Source organism: Perna viridis, chromosome 12 (genome assembly GCF_037379345.1).
Source record: "Perna viridis isolate PV_CMFRI_1.1 ecotype Kerala chromosome 12, ASM3737934v1, whole genome shotgun sequence".
NCBI classification, from domain to species: domain Eukaryota; kingdom Metazoa; phylum Mollusca; class Bivalvia; order Mytilida; family Mytilidae; genus Perna; species Perna viridis.
In genome coordinates this window covers 8199018-8211938 of record NC_142456.1, presented here as the reverse complement: position 1 = coordinate 8211938, position 12921 = coordinate 8199018, and the positions used below count along the sequence as shown (strand labels likewise).

The following is a 12921-nucleotide window of genomic DNA, read 5'->3' as shown; positions in this document are numbered from 1 at the left end:
AAATAATTCACTTAAATTTTTGTTGGAATTTGCTGGAAGCATTTTTTAGAAATAATGCAAAATTTGAAATACAGATAGACTAACAACAGTATACCATACTATGCTACATACAGGCATATATAAAATTAATTCATTGAGGTCAGGTTTTTACCTTACTTTGCTCAGTGGTGATTTTCACGCAACAAAGTCTGTTCAAGAAAACAGTGTTAAGTGTAAGTGTTTGTAAGAATCAGGCAAAATGTGAAAAATCAGAAACATGCACGTCAAGACCCCACCAATCTGACAATATAATATCACTCAAGGATGCTTTCTATTTTTTGAAAAGACCATTATTTGATCTCTGCATCACTAAACTTGCTCAGAAATACTTCAAAAGAATGTTAGAAAAATGAGGTTTTTGACTCAGTTATCTACCCTTGCAATGTTCATTTTCAGTGCAACTCAATGAAACCATTACTCAATTTACAAAATGATAAGGAAAAACTCATCTTTTTTCCTTGATTTTGATGGTGCAAATAGTCAAACTGAACTTTCAAAACAGTGGTTTTTATTTATTCCATGTTTCTTTCACCTACTGCCTGATTCCTACAGAGACAGACACTTAAATCTTGGCATACTTCCACAAGAACTGGGTGAATTTGACTTATTCCATCTTTTATCTGCAACTTAGCACATACTGAGGAAAAGATTTTTATACCTGATAAGCCATGTATATTGAAATCACCTTAATTGTCCATCTGTCTGTCAGTCTGTCGATCCCAATTTTGTTCTAATTATCTTGACTTCTAATGGATGAAGTGATTTCAAATTTGGTATATATGATGAAGATAAGACATGTGTTGCAACTGATTTTGGTTGCCCTCAAATGTCAACTTTCCATATGTGTAGGGCTATACCAAGCAGATTAATGCATGCAACTTCATGTTAAACAAATTTAGGTTGATTTTTCTTTCAGTTATTCCATCATTTCATATTGTTTTCAATCAGTTTAAATAGAAAAGAGCTCACAAAAAGAATAACTCCCTTTCAAAGGACTATAATTATGTCAATTTTCTTAAGTTTGATAATCTCACTTTGCAAAGATCTAACATTATTTATCTTCACTCATGCACTTCTACCTATTACAGGTAACCTTCTACAAAATTCATGTAACCTATCAAGCTATTTAGGAAGATGGAAAATCCTTTAAGGAACGGTGACGTTTCTAGATTTTTTCCACAGCTTGACGTACACATAAAATTCTGCCTACTTTTAACACATGCAGATAAAAAGCTTCTCTGAGCACAGAATATGATTGGACCATAACAAAGGCACTAGTCTAAGAAAAAATCAGCCCTATACCTTACATAGGGGTTGATTTATTTCTGAGATAAGTGCCAGTGGACCATAGTTAAAGTTATCACACAGAAAGGTAAAAATTTACGAAGACAAAAATGACAGTTACAGTACCAGAACATAATTCAATTGTAAGTTTTTTTCAGTTGTGTAAAAAAAAAAACTATTTACACCATATTTCACTTTTAAACATGTGATAAAACAAATTTCTTTTCTATAATATTGAAAAAAAAAACACAAGTATACCACTTGTTTGGCAATAGTCCAAAAAAAACCCATTCACATCAAAATCTCAAATATGTGCATGACTTCAATATTTAATACATTTTGTAAGTTTCTGTGAAAGTTTCATTATATTCCATTCAGTGGGAGGGGAAAGGATGAGAGAAGGATACCCTTTTGTGTAATGGAAATACAGATAGAAGGATGGACACCCAGATCACTATATACCCCCAATTGCTGGGGGGGGGATTAATAATTACTATTGGACTGCTGAAGTTCTGACATTTCACTGCCACCTGATTGGTCAAGCATGTCTTCTACCAATGGCTCAACTTTGATTGTACTGAAAGTTCCTGATGTCATGGTGTCTTCATTGGAATAAGTAGAGTTTTTATCAATGGAGTCTGGATGGTCTGTTGTATGTAGGTCATCTACAACCATTTCTATAGTTGCCCCTAAGTTATCTTCTATGCCATCACTATCACGACTTTCATCTGTTTCATGTTGAAGGATGTACATGGAACTTTCTTCCTCTTCAATATTTTCCTGATCCACAAGATACATAGTACTTCCAATTTCTACAATAAAAATCAAAGAAAGATGATTTGATGATATAACTTCAGTATAGTACAATGAGACCTGTGTAAACCAAACCCCTTTGGTTTGGTTTAGACAGGTTTTGTTTTACCCTGGTTAAAAATACACATATATAAAGAGCATTGTGACTGAAAGGTTTTTGGATTATTCTGTATAGAAAAGTTTCACTGTATATGTAAATATTAGTCTCAATTATGTATGGTGGATAATTTTTTAAGGGTGCTAATATTTGCATATTTAAGCTATCTGTCTAAAAATGCTTAATCAATTTCCAGGAAATATTTTCTCCAAGCTGAAGTATTTAGTGCATCACTTAGCATCTACAAAAATCAGAAAAGGCTTAATTCTTTGTATATCTTTATGCCTTAAAGTTGCCAAATTTTACGACCACCATAATTATCCGTAATATGGTACTTGAATATTTTTGCTTCATGAAATTTTTTTTAAAACTACATTTGTATTATGAAAAAAAGAAATTGTTCTCATATTGTTCATTGACACCTAAATGATTCATGGGAATTATTTCTGTAACTTATTATAATAGGCTATTGCCAATGTATTTTTGACAAAGAAGTATTTAGGACAATTGGTATTTTATGCCATGTTTTATTACAATGTTCTCTTAAATCTTGAATTTTGTGTTTTTGGCATAGGTCCTATTGAAAAGTTTATAATCTGTAAAGGAAAATTTGCAGTCATAATTCACAGAAAATATTGAGAGAATGTAAAGTTAAACACCTCTGTGATGTATTTACAAGTGGGGAGTATGTAGAATCAATAGGTAGGAAACACTTGCTGGGTTTTTTTTAAGTATTCGACTGGTTTGTTTTGGAGACACATTCAGACTTTTATAGTACATGTACTTGCCAAAAAATGGTAAAAAAAGTTTAGGGTAGGCACAAAAAATTAGGGACAGCATGGTTAGCAGAAACGCAAGTAATTTTTTTTCTAGGCCTAATATAATTAAAGGTTACACGTCATTTGGTGTGGATATATCGTCTTTCAGTCAGCATATATCATATATATCAAGTCATTTGGTGAGGATTTATAAAGTCATTTCTTGAGGATATATCATGCCAGTTGGCGAGGATATATCAAGTCAGTTGGCGAGTATATATCATGTCATTTGGTGAACATCTGTCATTTTGTGCACAAATATCAAGTCATTTGGTAAACACATAATAATTCCTTTGGTGAACATGTATCATGTAATTTAGAGAACATATACTAAGTCACTAAGTTATTTGGTATATATATATATATCATGTCACTTTGGTGGGTGAAGATATATTTGTTAATTATGAATATGTCATTTGATGATTGTATATTATGTCATTCGATGATGTATATTATGTCATCGGTGAATTCAAATGAATCACTTTATTTAAATTTTCTTAGCTGGACTGGTACTTTAAGTACCATTCGGTGTAAGAATTGGGCAATAGGTGGCACATCATTTTTCTTAAGTTGGACTTTTTTGCCTCAAATATATTCAATGCATCTAGATAACATCCAAAAGCTATTTAAATTTATCCTGAAGTGACATAGATAATTTTGACTGTTTATACAGGGACACAGTGTGGGGCTATTTTCTCACCATTATTCCATAGTGCATTTCAACTTCATTTGATCTATCAATATCTTAAAAAGGCAAACTTTGATGGTTATTTCTAGAGATTATATGGTATAAATACTTGGATAATGCATTAAAATCTCTGCTTTTTTTTTCTTCATGTGCCACAACTTTATACATAGTTTGCCTGATTCTTAGACAGAAAAGTACCTGACATGACAATACCTTGTTCTTCCTTTTGTTGCTTTGCTATGTGTAGAGGCAGCATACCAATATCAAATTCAACACTGTCATCAACTGCAACTAGAAGAAAAATACATAATAGACACCTTAACTAAAATCAAAGGATGGTTACTCTAACCTCTTTATTTTTTATATGGTTACAATAAATCTGGACATAAATTTTTTCGTAAGTCGTTTCATCATATCGCTCTTCTCCATTCTTTTGGGGGATTTATTTAAAGGAAGAGCTTACAGACAAAATTATTTCACAAAATTTTCACCTGAATAGAGCAAATTAATAACAGAGTAATTCATTCCATTCAAGTTTCACATGAATTTAATGTTAAAGTGAATTTTGCATGAAAATCATGTTAAATTCAAACCAAGATCCCATGAATTACATGTGATTACAGAAGCTCAATTTACACAAACTGCACATGAACAAAATTTTCCTGTGTACATTTTCTTAATATATATAAATATATCAAGGAATTAAAGTACCACCCATAGAATTTTATTACGTAAGATTTTCATGTACTTACATGTACCAGCACTAGACTGAAGTTTGTCCCAACCTTCAGTTTTTCCAGACTGAGATGTAACTTTCTGAAATACAAAATTGATTCCTTGTGTTAAATCTTAGATATTGGTCAATGTTCTCATTTTGCAGTTTCTCGAAGACATAATACATGTAGTCCTAAGGACATTTATTGGTTTGTTAGTGAATTGATATATATACATACGTGTAAAAATAAATTTTACACATTTAGACTACTCAAACAGGACAGTTACAGAGTTAAATGTCCAAAATTTAAAAAAGACATGATGAAAGAGCATTTTGAAAACCATAATTACTGAAATCCACAAATATTTAAGGAATGACAGTTTTTTATTTTCTGTCTACGAAGAAATAACCTTAATCATGTGATACACACTAAATAACTTACAAAGACCTGAACATCATGGGCATTGAAGTTATTTCTAATTGATAGAACAATTATGCACTATTATGTACTGGGAACAAACATTACCTGTTCTTTAAAGTCTAGTTCACCGTTACTATCTATTATTTGTGGCTGAAATTCTTTTGGTACACTGAAGGGAATGACACTATCTTCATGCATGTATGTTTCATTCCCGAATCCATCAGATCTACAACCTTGCAAGTTACTAATAGATGCAAAATTTTGTACAGTGAATGAATCATACAATGAATCAGAGTCAGCGATTTCAGTCTTGATTGTTACTGATGTTGGTTCTACGGAAACAGTGTCAACATTGTCAAAGATGCTTTCATATTCCTTAGATTGTTCCACATATTGTTCAGCTGTTCCTGTTTCAACAGTTTCACCAGTTGTGCTGTCAACAACAGTGAAAACATCTTCTCGAGCAGATACTGCTACTATTGTCTTAGGTTGTTCCATTACAGTATCTACTTAATATCTTCTATTGGTACCATAAACCACCTAAATGTCAACGCACACCTACAAGCATCAAGAAATAAATCTTGAAAAAAAGAACAATTATAAAACTGCAGCAAGGACATTACTGTGTTTCTTTTTTTATTCTTTAATAGTCACAGTTCCAGTTAAAATCTACCTATAAATCAGGCAGTAAATAAAGCATACATGTTATAATTGATTCACATTTTTTTTAAGGTGACAATCTCCCTAAAAGTCAGGTAGTGAATAAAACTTTTGATTCATTACAAGTACAATATATGCAATGTAACATCCTAGCATTCTACATGTAATACTTCCTTATATAATATTCTATAGATACACCTAAGCTGTAAATCATTTGGATGAACAGATTAAGCCAGATTGCAAAATTTTCTGTTGGTAGTTTAGGGGACATTTTGCCTTAATGACAGCACATAAAGAAATTTTGTATATATAAAAACATTTGGACCAAAATTTTTGTAGTCCAATGTGGACAGGACCTGCAAACCACAAGTTTACAGGAAGTAATTTATATGATATAGAATCTAAGGCCAAATAAAATAATATGTCTGTTTCCTGTTACCCTAACTACTCTAGTTTTTAGTGCCTACCCTTGCGGGTAGCAGGAAACAAGACCATTATTTTTTTTGGCCTTAAAACTAACAGTGGTTACATAAAGCCAGAAATACAATGCAAAAGTAAAGTACATGTACAAATGTATATTAGTTATTAATCCAACACTATACAACACCCATTTGAATAGGCCATTAAATGATAACGGCAAGTGAAAAAGGGGTGACATTTTCTTTTAACTTCTTAGAATTCAAAATGACCATTAATGAAAAGAAGTATCGTTTTAAGAAGAATCATCAAACAAAACTGCAGTACAAAAAATATCAAAACTGAAAAAACAGACTAGCAATAATACAACGACCCATTAATTCAACCTCGGGGTCAATATTCCGCAGGGGTCAAAATATCATATGACACTGGGTATATCAAAATATAGAAAAATGGTAACAACCTACATTGTAAGTAGTTTGACATGTTAACAGATTGACAATGGCTGTGAACTGCAAAAGTGTACATTATTATCCAGAGATTTAAACTAACAGGTGGGGATCCAGGGGGCGCAGTCAATGCATATGACAAAAATGGTGCACTGGGTCTTAATTCTCAATAGTTTTCTATCTCGTTTATGATGGTCTTAACATGTTAAAATTTATCATTAAACTGTCATAATTGATTATTATCCAGCTAAATAATTTCTTCAGGTAAATTAATGAGTCTTTAATCACCTATTGCAAAATCATTTATTACCTATAATACCATGTATACAAGTCTCACTGAAATTAGCTCCTCCAATTTCTACTTGTTATGCCCGAGATTAAAAATTATAATTAGACTGACTCAATACATTCCCTTTGAAGTTATAAAGAAGAAATGAAGAGACAGGAGTCAATAATAGAAATTTTTAGCAGGTAGTACATTTGATTTTTGTATGATCAATACCAGAACATGTGCTAAACAAAAGGATTGAAGTGTAGTTCCTGGAGAAAATGATCCAGAGATATACTTTAGGCAAGCATTGGCCATACTGTATATAGATGAACTTGTATCTGGGTTACAAGAACATTTTACCACTCTTGCTATAACTGCAGTCACGGCACTAGTTCGCATCCCTCAAATGACTGTCAAAAAGTAAGACTCACATGCTACAACCATTTATCTCGACTTTTATCAAGCCAACATACCTTAGCTTGTCATCAGAGGTACAATGTAACTAGGTGATTATATTATTGGCAAAATACCGAAGAAAAATTATCAACTTCGGCAGCTGTAACTATTAACAAATGCAACTCACTTGATTACCTTAATATTTTGTAGAAAAAATTATTTGCACCATGAGCGTAACAAGTTGCGAGTGTGAACGTCCAAACAGCAAACTTTTCATTAAAAAGATTTCCTCGTGCAGCTATGGGTCCAGAGTGTTTGAATGGGCTAGCTTTGATGTATGCATGTGCATTACAATCTTAGCCTTAATCTTCGTAAGATTGTGGACATGTTTGCTTGCAGACATCAAAGGAGAATGAAACTAGATTCTATCTTGTGGAGTGAAATGTGAATAGCATCCTTGTAAAATGTGAAAGGAATAACTTATAAGGCTGTTAAAGTTGATCTGTGTATTTTTATTATACATCTTTGATTTTGATGACACCCCCCATTCAAGAACATTTCTGGATTTGCCCCTGAATAAGATTTTATATAAAAAATACTTTATTTTCAATTGGTAAAATAAATTAACAATAAAGAAAATGTGCAACCAATCAAACTTTCATTTAAAGGCTGATTGCTTGAAGTCTTCTTTTGTTTTTCTTTCAACTATACATAAATTAATATTAGCGCAAAGAGAAGTTCTGATAAATACTCACTAAGGCTTTAAACTGATATTAATTTATGTATACGACAAATTGTAGAAATGTTATATGTTACATTTTGGCATTATGATCTTCATGTTGCATTAAGTTTACTGGACAGAAAGGTCACATGACTATTCAACTTAATCCTTCTACTTAAGTTCCTCGTTGAAATAAAGAAAAGTTCACTGCAAACTGGTCAGAACGATCACAGGTTACTTATCTAAGTAAGTTTGCAAATGAAAAGTGGGTAAAAGTTCAGAACATTACATGCAAGACATGCAGGGATCACAAATTAACAAATAGAAAAGGTATAAGTAAATTGATGTAAAAACACTTTGGCGGAATAAATAAAAGTGTTTCATCTGTTTAATTCTAAAACTTTCTCTGGTAAGAGCAAAATGCTACTCTGTGGCATTACTGTTTTCAAATAAGCAGAAGTAATTCAGCATGTGTAGTGCATGCACGTTTTTTATTTATCTGTGTCTGTATGTATATGTTGAAGAATCCAACCTGACTTTTACTTAACGGGGAGAGAGAGCAACTAGTTTGATGGTGGCAGGTGAGAACAAACACTGGTGGACTTCACTGTGGTGTTGTGAAGTTGATTCCACTCAATTAAGGTTTTTATGAAATAAGAATTCAAATATTTTGGTGTTCTGCTTAAGTTGGCATTTTATTTGTGATTGATATCACATGTCGATCGAAAACATTATAAGAAAACATAAAATTAAATGCCACAATTAGCAAGACCAGATTTGGGCTAAATAATAAATAAGACTTATATTAGGGAGGTCGGTAGTGCGTTTATCGATATTCTTGCGAGAGCAAAATTCTCAATTTTGAGTCAACTTTAACACGTTAGAAAATGGTTAAAAATCCATTGCATGACAATAAAAAATATATGTAATTGAAGATGAGACATTTCTCTTTCTAAATATACAACTTTAATTGTTATTGGAGTTGATGGTCATTTGGTACAAACGTTTGAAGTGACGATACTTTGAGAAAAATGGCCGCCTGAAAAACTATGTGTCAAAGATCATACCTATTTCAAAATTCATTCCGCAAGCTATTACTGGACCGATTTTCTTCATTTATGGCTTAAATTTTTGGAAATATCTTCAATTTTGATAATCCGGTTGTCAGGCTAATTTTTTGGTTACAAAACATATTTTTTACGTAATTTTAAGGAAAAACATGTTGAAAAAAAATAGGTTTTGCGTACCCGGAATGCACTGACAGTCGGATTCCGAAAATTTAATCCTTTCTGCGTCCATCCGTAACCCTGGTTTCAGAAGAAAAACAATAATAGCTTGCGGAATCGATTGGATATTAGGGTGGTCAGGGCGTGGTTTTCACAAAAATTAAAGCGGGACCGGTTATCGTTCTTGCTAACCGGATGTTACTGATCCGCCATAGCTTCTGTTAAGATTTTCGAACACTCGTGGATAAATGCCTTTTACCGACTGTTTTCTGGACGGATTTTTGACTGGTGGTGCAGACAACGATGGACCTAGGCCATGGAGGCCAATCACTTACGGTAAGTACCTAAATTATGTCTAATATAAGCCTAATCGCCCTGTTTCCGTAAGGTCAAATTCTAGAATGACCTTTTATCATCTGCAAGCTTAAAAACTATATTCACCTTCTTGGAAGGTCTGATTTTCGTTTGATTCTGTATGAGCTGATTTAAAAAAGGTTACACTCATTTAGCATTAGTTGGAATATGTTTCCATAACTTTTTTATTAAACGATGAATATGTAATGAAGTAAATTCTCCCAACGTTTGATTGCAATCTATTCAAAATCTTTCGGACTTTATCGACTTTCCTATATTATCGGAAGTCTCTGTATTTTACCTTGCTTTTTTTCTATTGGTTGGGAGAATTTGCACATATTGCATTTAATTTTCTTGATAATTCAATTTTAATTTATATGTAGTGCCCAATTTATATGAAACTCACATGTTTAAGCATAAACCTTCTTTATATTTATTTTAACTGTATTATTTATCTAAAATTATCATATGTAGAAAAAAAATCAACCTTAAATTGCTTCTTCAAATGATACACAACTTTTTTTCTGGTTTTCATTTTATCAGTTAATATATATTATGACTTTTATTAGAACAATTATCATGTAGCCCTGCTTGTACTTTACTTGATAAATAGAACTTATTTGATGAGATTTATATATGTGGCAATTGCATATTTTACATATGACCTGCATCTTCTTAAGTTTACTTTATATATTCATATTGTACAATTTTTAACAGCTAACTTACATATTCATTTTTTAGAGGATTGTAGATGCTCTACTTATTTAATATTCATATACATGTACAATTGCTTGGAAAAGGTTTAAAATCCTAGTAATATACATTATTTATCATTAAATTTTAATTAATTATGGTTTAATTTTTTTTTTGCCTTTTTAGGATCACATTGATTGACTCATAATACCAATCTTTTGTTGTATGTATATGAAACATACTTGTACTATGTTTTTTCTTCTAATTATTGATTTATTTCAGAAGAAAGTATTAGTAAACAGACTGCCTAAATATTTATTTTATTTTGTCATATAAAAAGTAAACACTGATGTAAATTTTATTATGATTTAGTTTTATTTTCTGTTTGTTTTTCATCATTTTAGTTTCATTTTGTTGAGTTCTGGAGATGTTTCGAATTTATGGTAAGTTAGTTTTTATACTTTGATTTAGTTTAGTAGCTTTATTTATTTTAATAGTAAAACTTTTGAGTCTTTTAATTATGGTAACAAATAAGCATTTACATTTGAATCATATATTACTTACAAGAACTGTCGATTAGTTTTGTGTTTAGACTCTGCTTTAAAACTGCTTCACAGTACATATTCATTGAATTCCACTACTTGTTTATTTCAGATGGCCTGAGGAGCAAAGTGGGCTATGCTATGAGACGAATATGGGCTGTCTGAGGTAGGACCATATGGGGTACAGTAAGTAGGGTAGTTCCAGACACACTTGAACCTGATAACCTGATTGGTAAGAGAGTTCAACACTTGATAGAAGAACCAGACGGATCACGCAGCGAAATTATTCATATTAAGTTATTTAACATAACATTAATATAACCTTATAAAACAATCTTCTTGTTTTGAAATGAAGATAATTATTCTGGAAAAGGAAGTTTGGTGTTTTTAACTCCTCGCCACATCTTTTGTCAACCGCTTTGTGAGCAACCAACAGCAAATAAAGTTTTACATTTTTTCAGATTGTTAGCAAACCAGATTATGATTTAATAGAAAGTAAACTAACTGTAAGTAAATTGATAAGGTAAATGATGTTAATAGGTGTAATGTCCTTATGTACATAATCTCTTTTGTAGATTTGGCAGACATAGTAGATCCTGGTGAAGAAACCCTTCTGGCCTGAAATGGAAACTTCGAAAAGTTCATTAAACTTAATCAAATGATGATATTTTGTTTATTATCATTTAATGTACATAATAGTACACATGAGGAAACAGCTAGGGCTTCAAAGTTCCATAGTGAAAGGATGCGCATTGGTTCAAGTCAATGTATTCATAAAAATTTTCTCAATTTCTTGGGAAAACAGCATTTGTTTTTGAAATTTTATTCAATTTTAACATAATAATGAGATTATTATTATGTTTAAAGACCCTATTTAAACAAGAAAACATTACAAGACTACATTAGGAATCTTAGAATTGACCAGACCTTGATATAATATTATTTTGCCACTTTTTGCAGCAAAAATGTATGTTTATTTTGATTATCGTCTGGCTTCATTTAAGGTATAGGCCTAACAAATTTTCATCCACATTAAACATTTTATAGCAAAATAAGATGAAAGTATCTTCATGTGATAGCTTAGATTCTAAGCTTTAAAATGGTACCACATAAGTATATGGTAGGTTGATATTTTGATCAATATTAGCATAAATATGCGTTTTTTTTTTTAAATCTGAAATTTTCAAAAATGTTCGATTTACCCCCATTTTTCAACATTTGCTTGTTGATTTTTAAATATAATTCAATTATTTCTTGATAAAAATGTGTTTTTACATATTTAATCACAATAACAATAACTGTCATGTGCTAAAAACTGCTTTTAAATTCAAAATGTCTTTTTCTGTCTGACCTTTCGCCATTTTTTGCACTGAAAATAGCTCTAAAATTTACCCTAAAATGTAAATTTTCTACCTCAAAAAATTTTTTTGAGCAGAAAAACATGATTTTTCAAGTCAAGCAACTTTATTGCCACACAAAACAAGTGACAGAAAAAATTAAATATTTTTTTTGAATTCTTAGTAAGCAAAAATGTATTTTTTTGTTGAAAAAACGCATATAAAAAAAAGGGGGTCTGCCGCAGCGTTTTTGATTCCAATGAAAAACAAATCAGAGGTTTTTACATAATATTTGTTTATTTATTTCTGTTTAATGGATTACTCTTGAAAGAACAGCAAAGTATCAGAATTCTACTACCTTCCAATTTCCAAATATGAATATCCAAAAATGGCACTTTAATTCATGATGCTGTTGACACATAGCAAAAAAAAACTAAGTCCAAAGTGTTTTTTTGCCGATTTTAAAAAAGTGTAATTTTCTTTGTATCTAAGATACAAGTTTCCTGAATGGCTTAAATCAAAGTATGAAATGGCTTTATTTAAATGATTAAGACACAATGTATGAATTTCTTTAACTGTTTGACTTATGTGGGCCACAGAAGTGCCCAAAATGTGACATTATTGCCTTCGCAAGAAAAATGACCAAAATTTTGAACTTTAAATTGTAATAACTTTTGAACCCCTTGACCGATTTTAAAAATTTTTGCACCAAAAAGTTACATTTGTTGGGCTCTTTCAAACTAATATAAACTTGTACATTTTCTACATACTTCATATTTTGACTGACCTCCCTACTTATATTATAACAGGGGAGCCAACTGGTAGTCCATGGTTTGAATGTTATACTCACTATATAGAAACAGTTATCAAAGATTAAGAAAAGTTATGGTCAAGTCAACCAGGAATAATCAACAGGAAACTTCTAACTGTCAACCATCAACTAACTTGAATAATTGGGGATGACAAGGAAGAGGGAGTGA

The 12921-nt window shown here is 31.4% G+C and overlaps 1 protein-coding gene and 1 long non-coding RNA gene across 2 annotated transcripts in view; one reads left to right on the top strand and one right to left on the bottom strand.

Annotated features, from left to right (window-relative positions):
• The window catches only part of LOC148601074 (uncharacterized), a 39706-nt gene extending 26792 nt beyond the window's left edge, over positions 1–12914 (bottom strand). Inside the window, exons 1-5 of the mRNA XM_088556124.1 lie at positions 12792–12914; positions 4981–5433; positions 4492–4555; positions 3953–4030; positions 1818–2135 (exon numbers count right to left, since the gene is read on the bottom strand). Coding sequence (XP_088412250.1) covers positions 1818–2135; positions 3953–4030; positions 4492–4555; positions 4981–5373 — 853 coding nt within the window. The 5' untranslated portion in view covers positions 5374–5433; positions 12792–12914. The remainder of the gene's footprint in view (positions 1–1817; positions 2136–3952; positions 4031–4491; positions 4556–4980; positions 5434–12791) is intronic.
• LOC148601075 (uncharacterized) lies at positions 9213–11267 on the top strand. Its single transcript, XR_015917230.1, has 4 exons — positions 9213–9351; positions 10467–10505; positions 10717–10770; positions 11180–11267. It is a non-coding gene; the product is annotated as an uncharacterized LOC148601075 (long non-coding RNA).
• Positions 12915–12921: the final 7 nt, after the last annotated feature.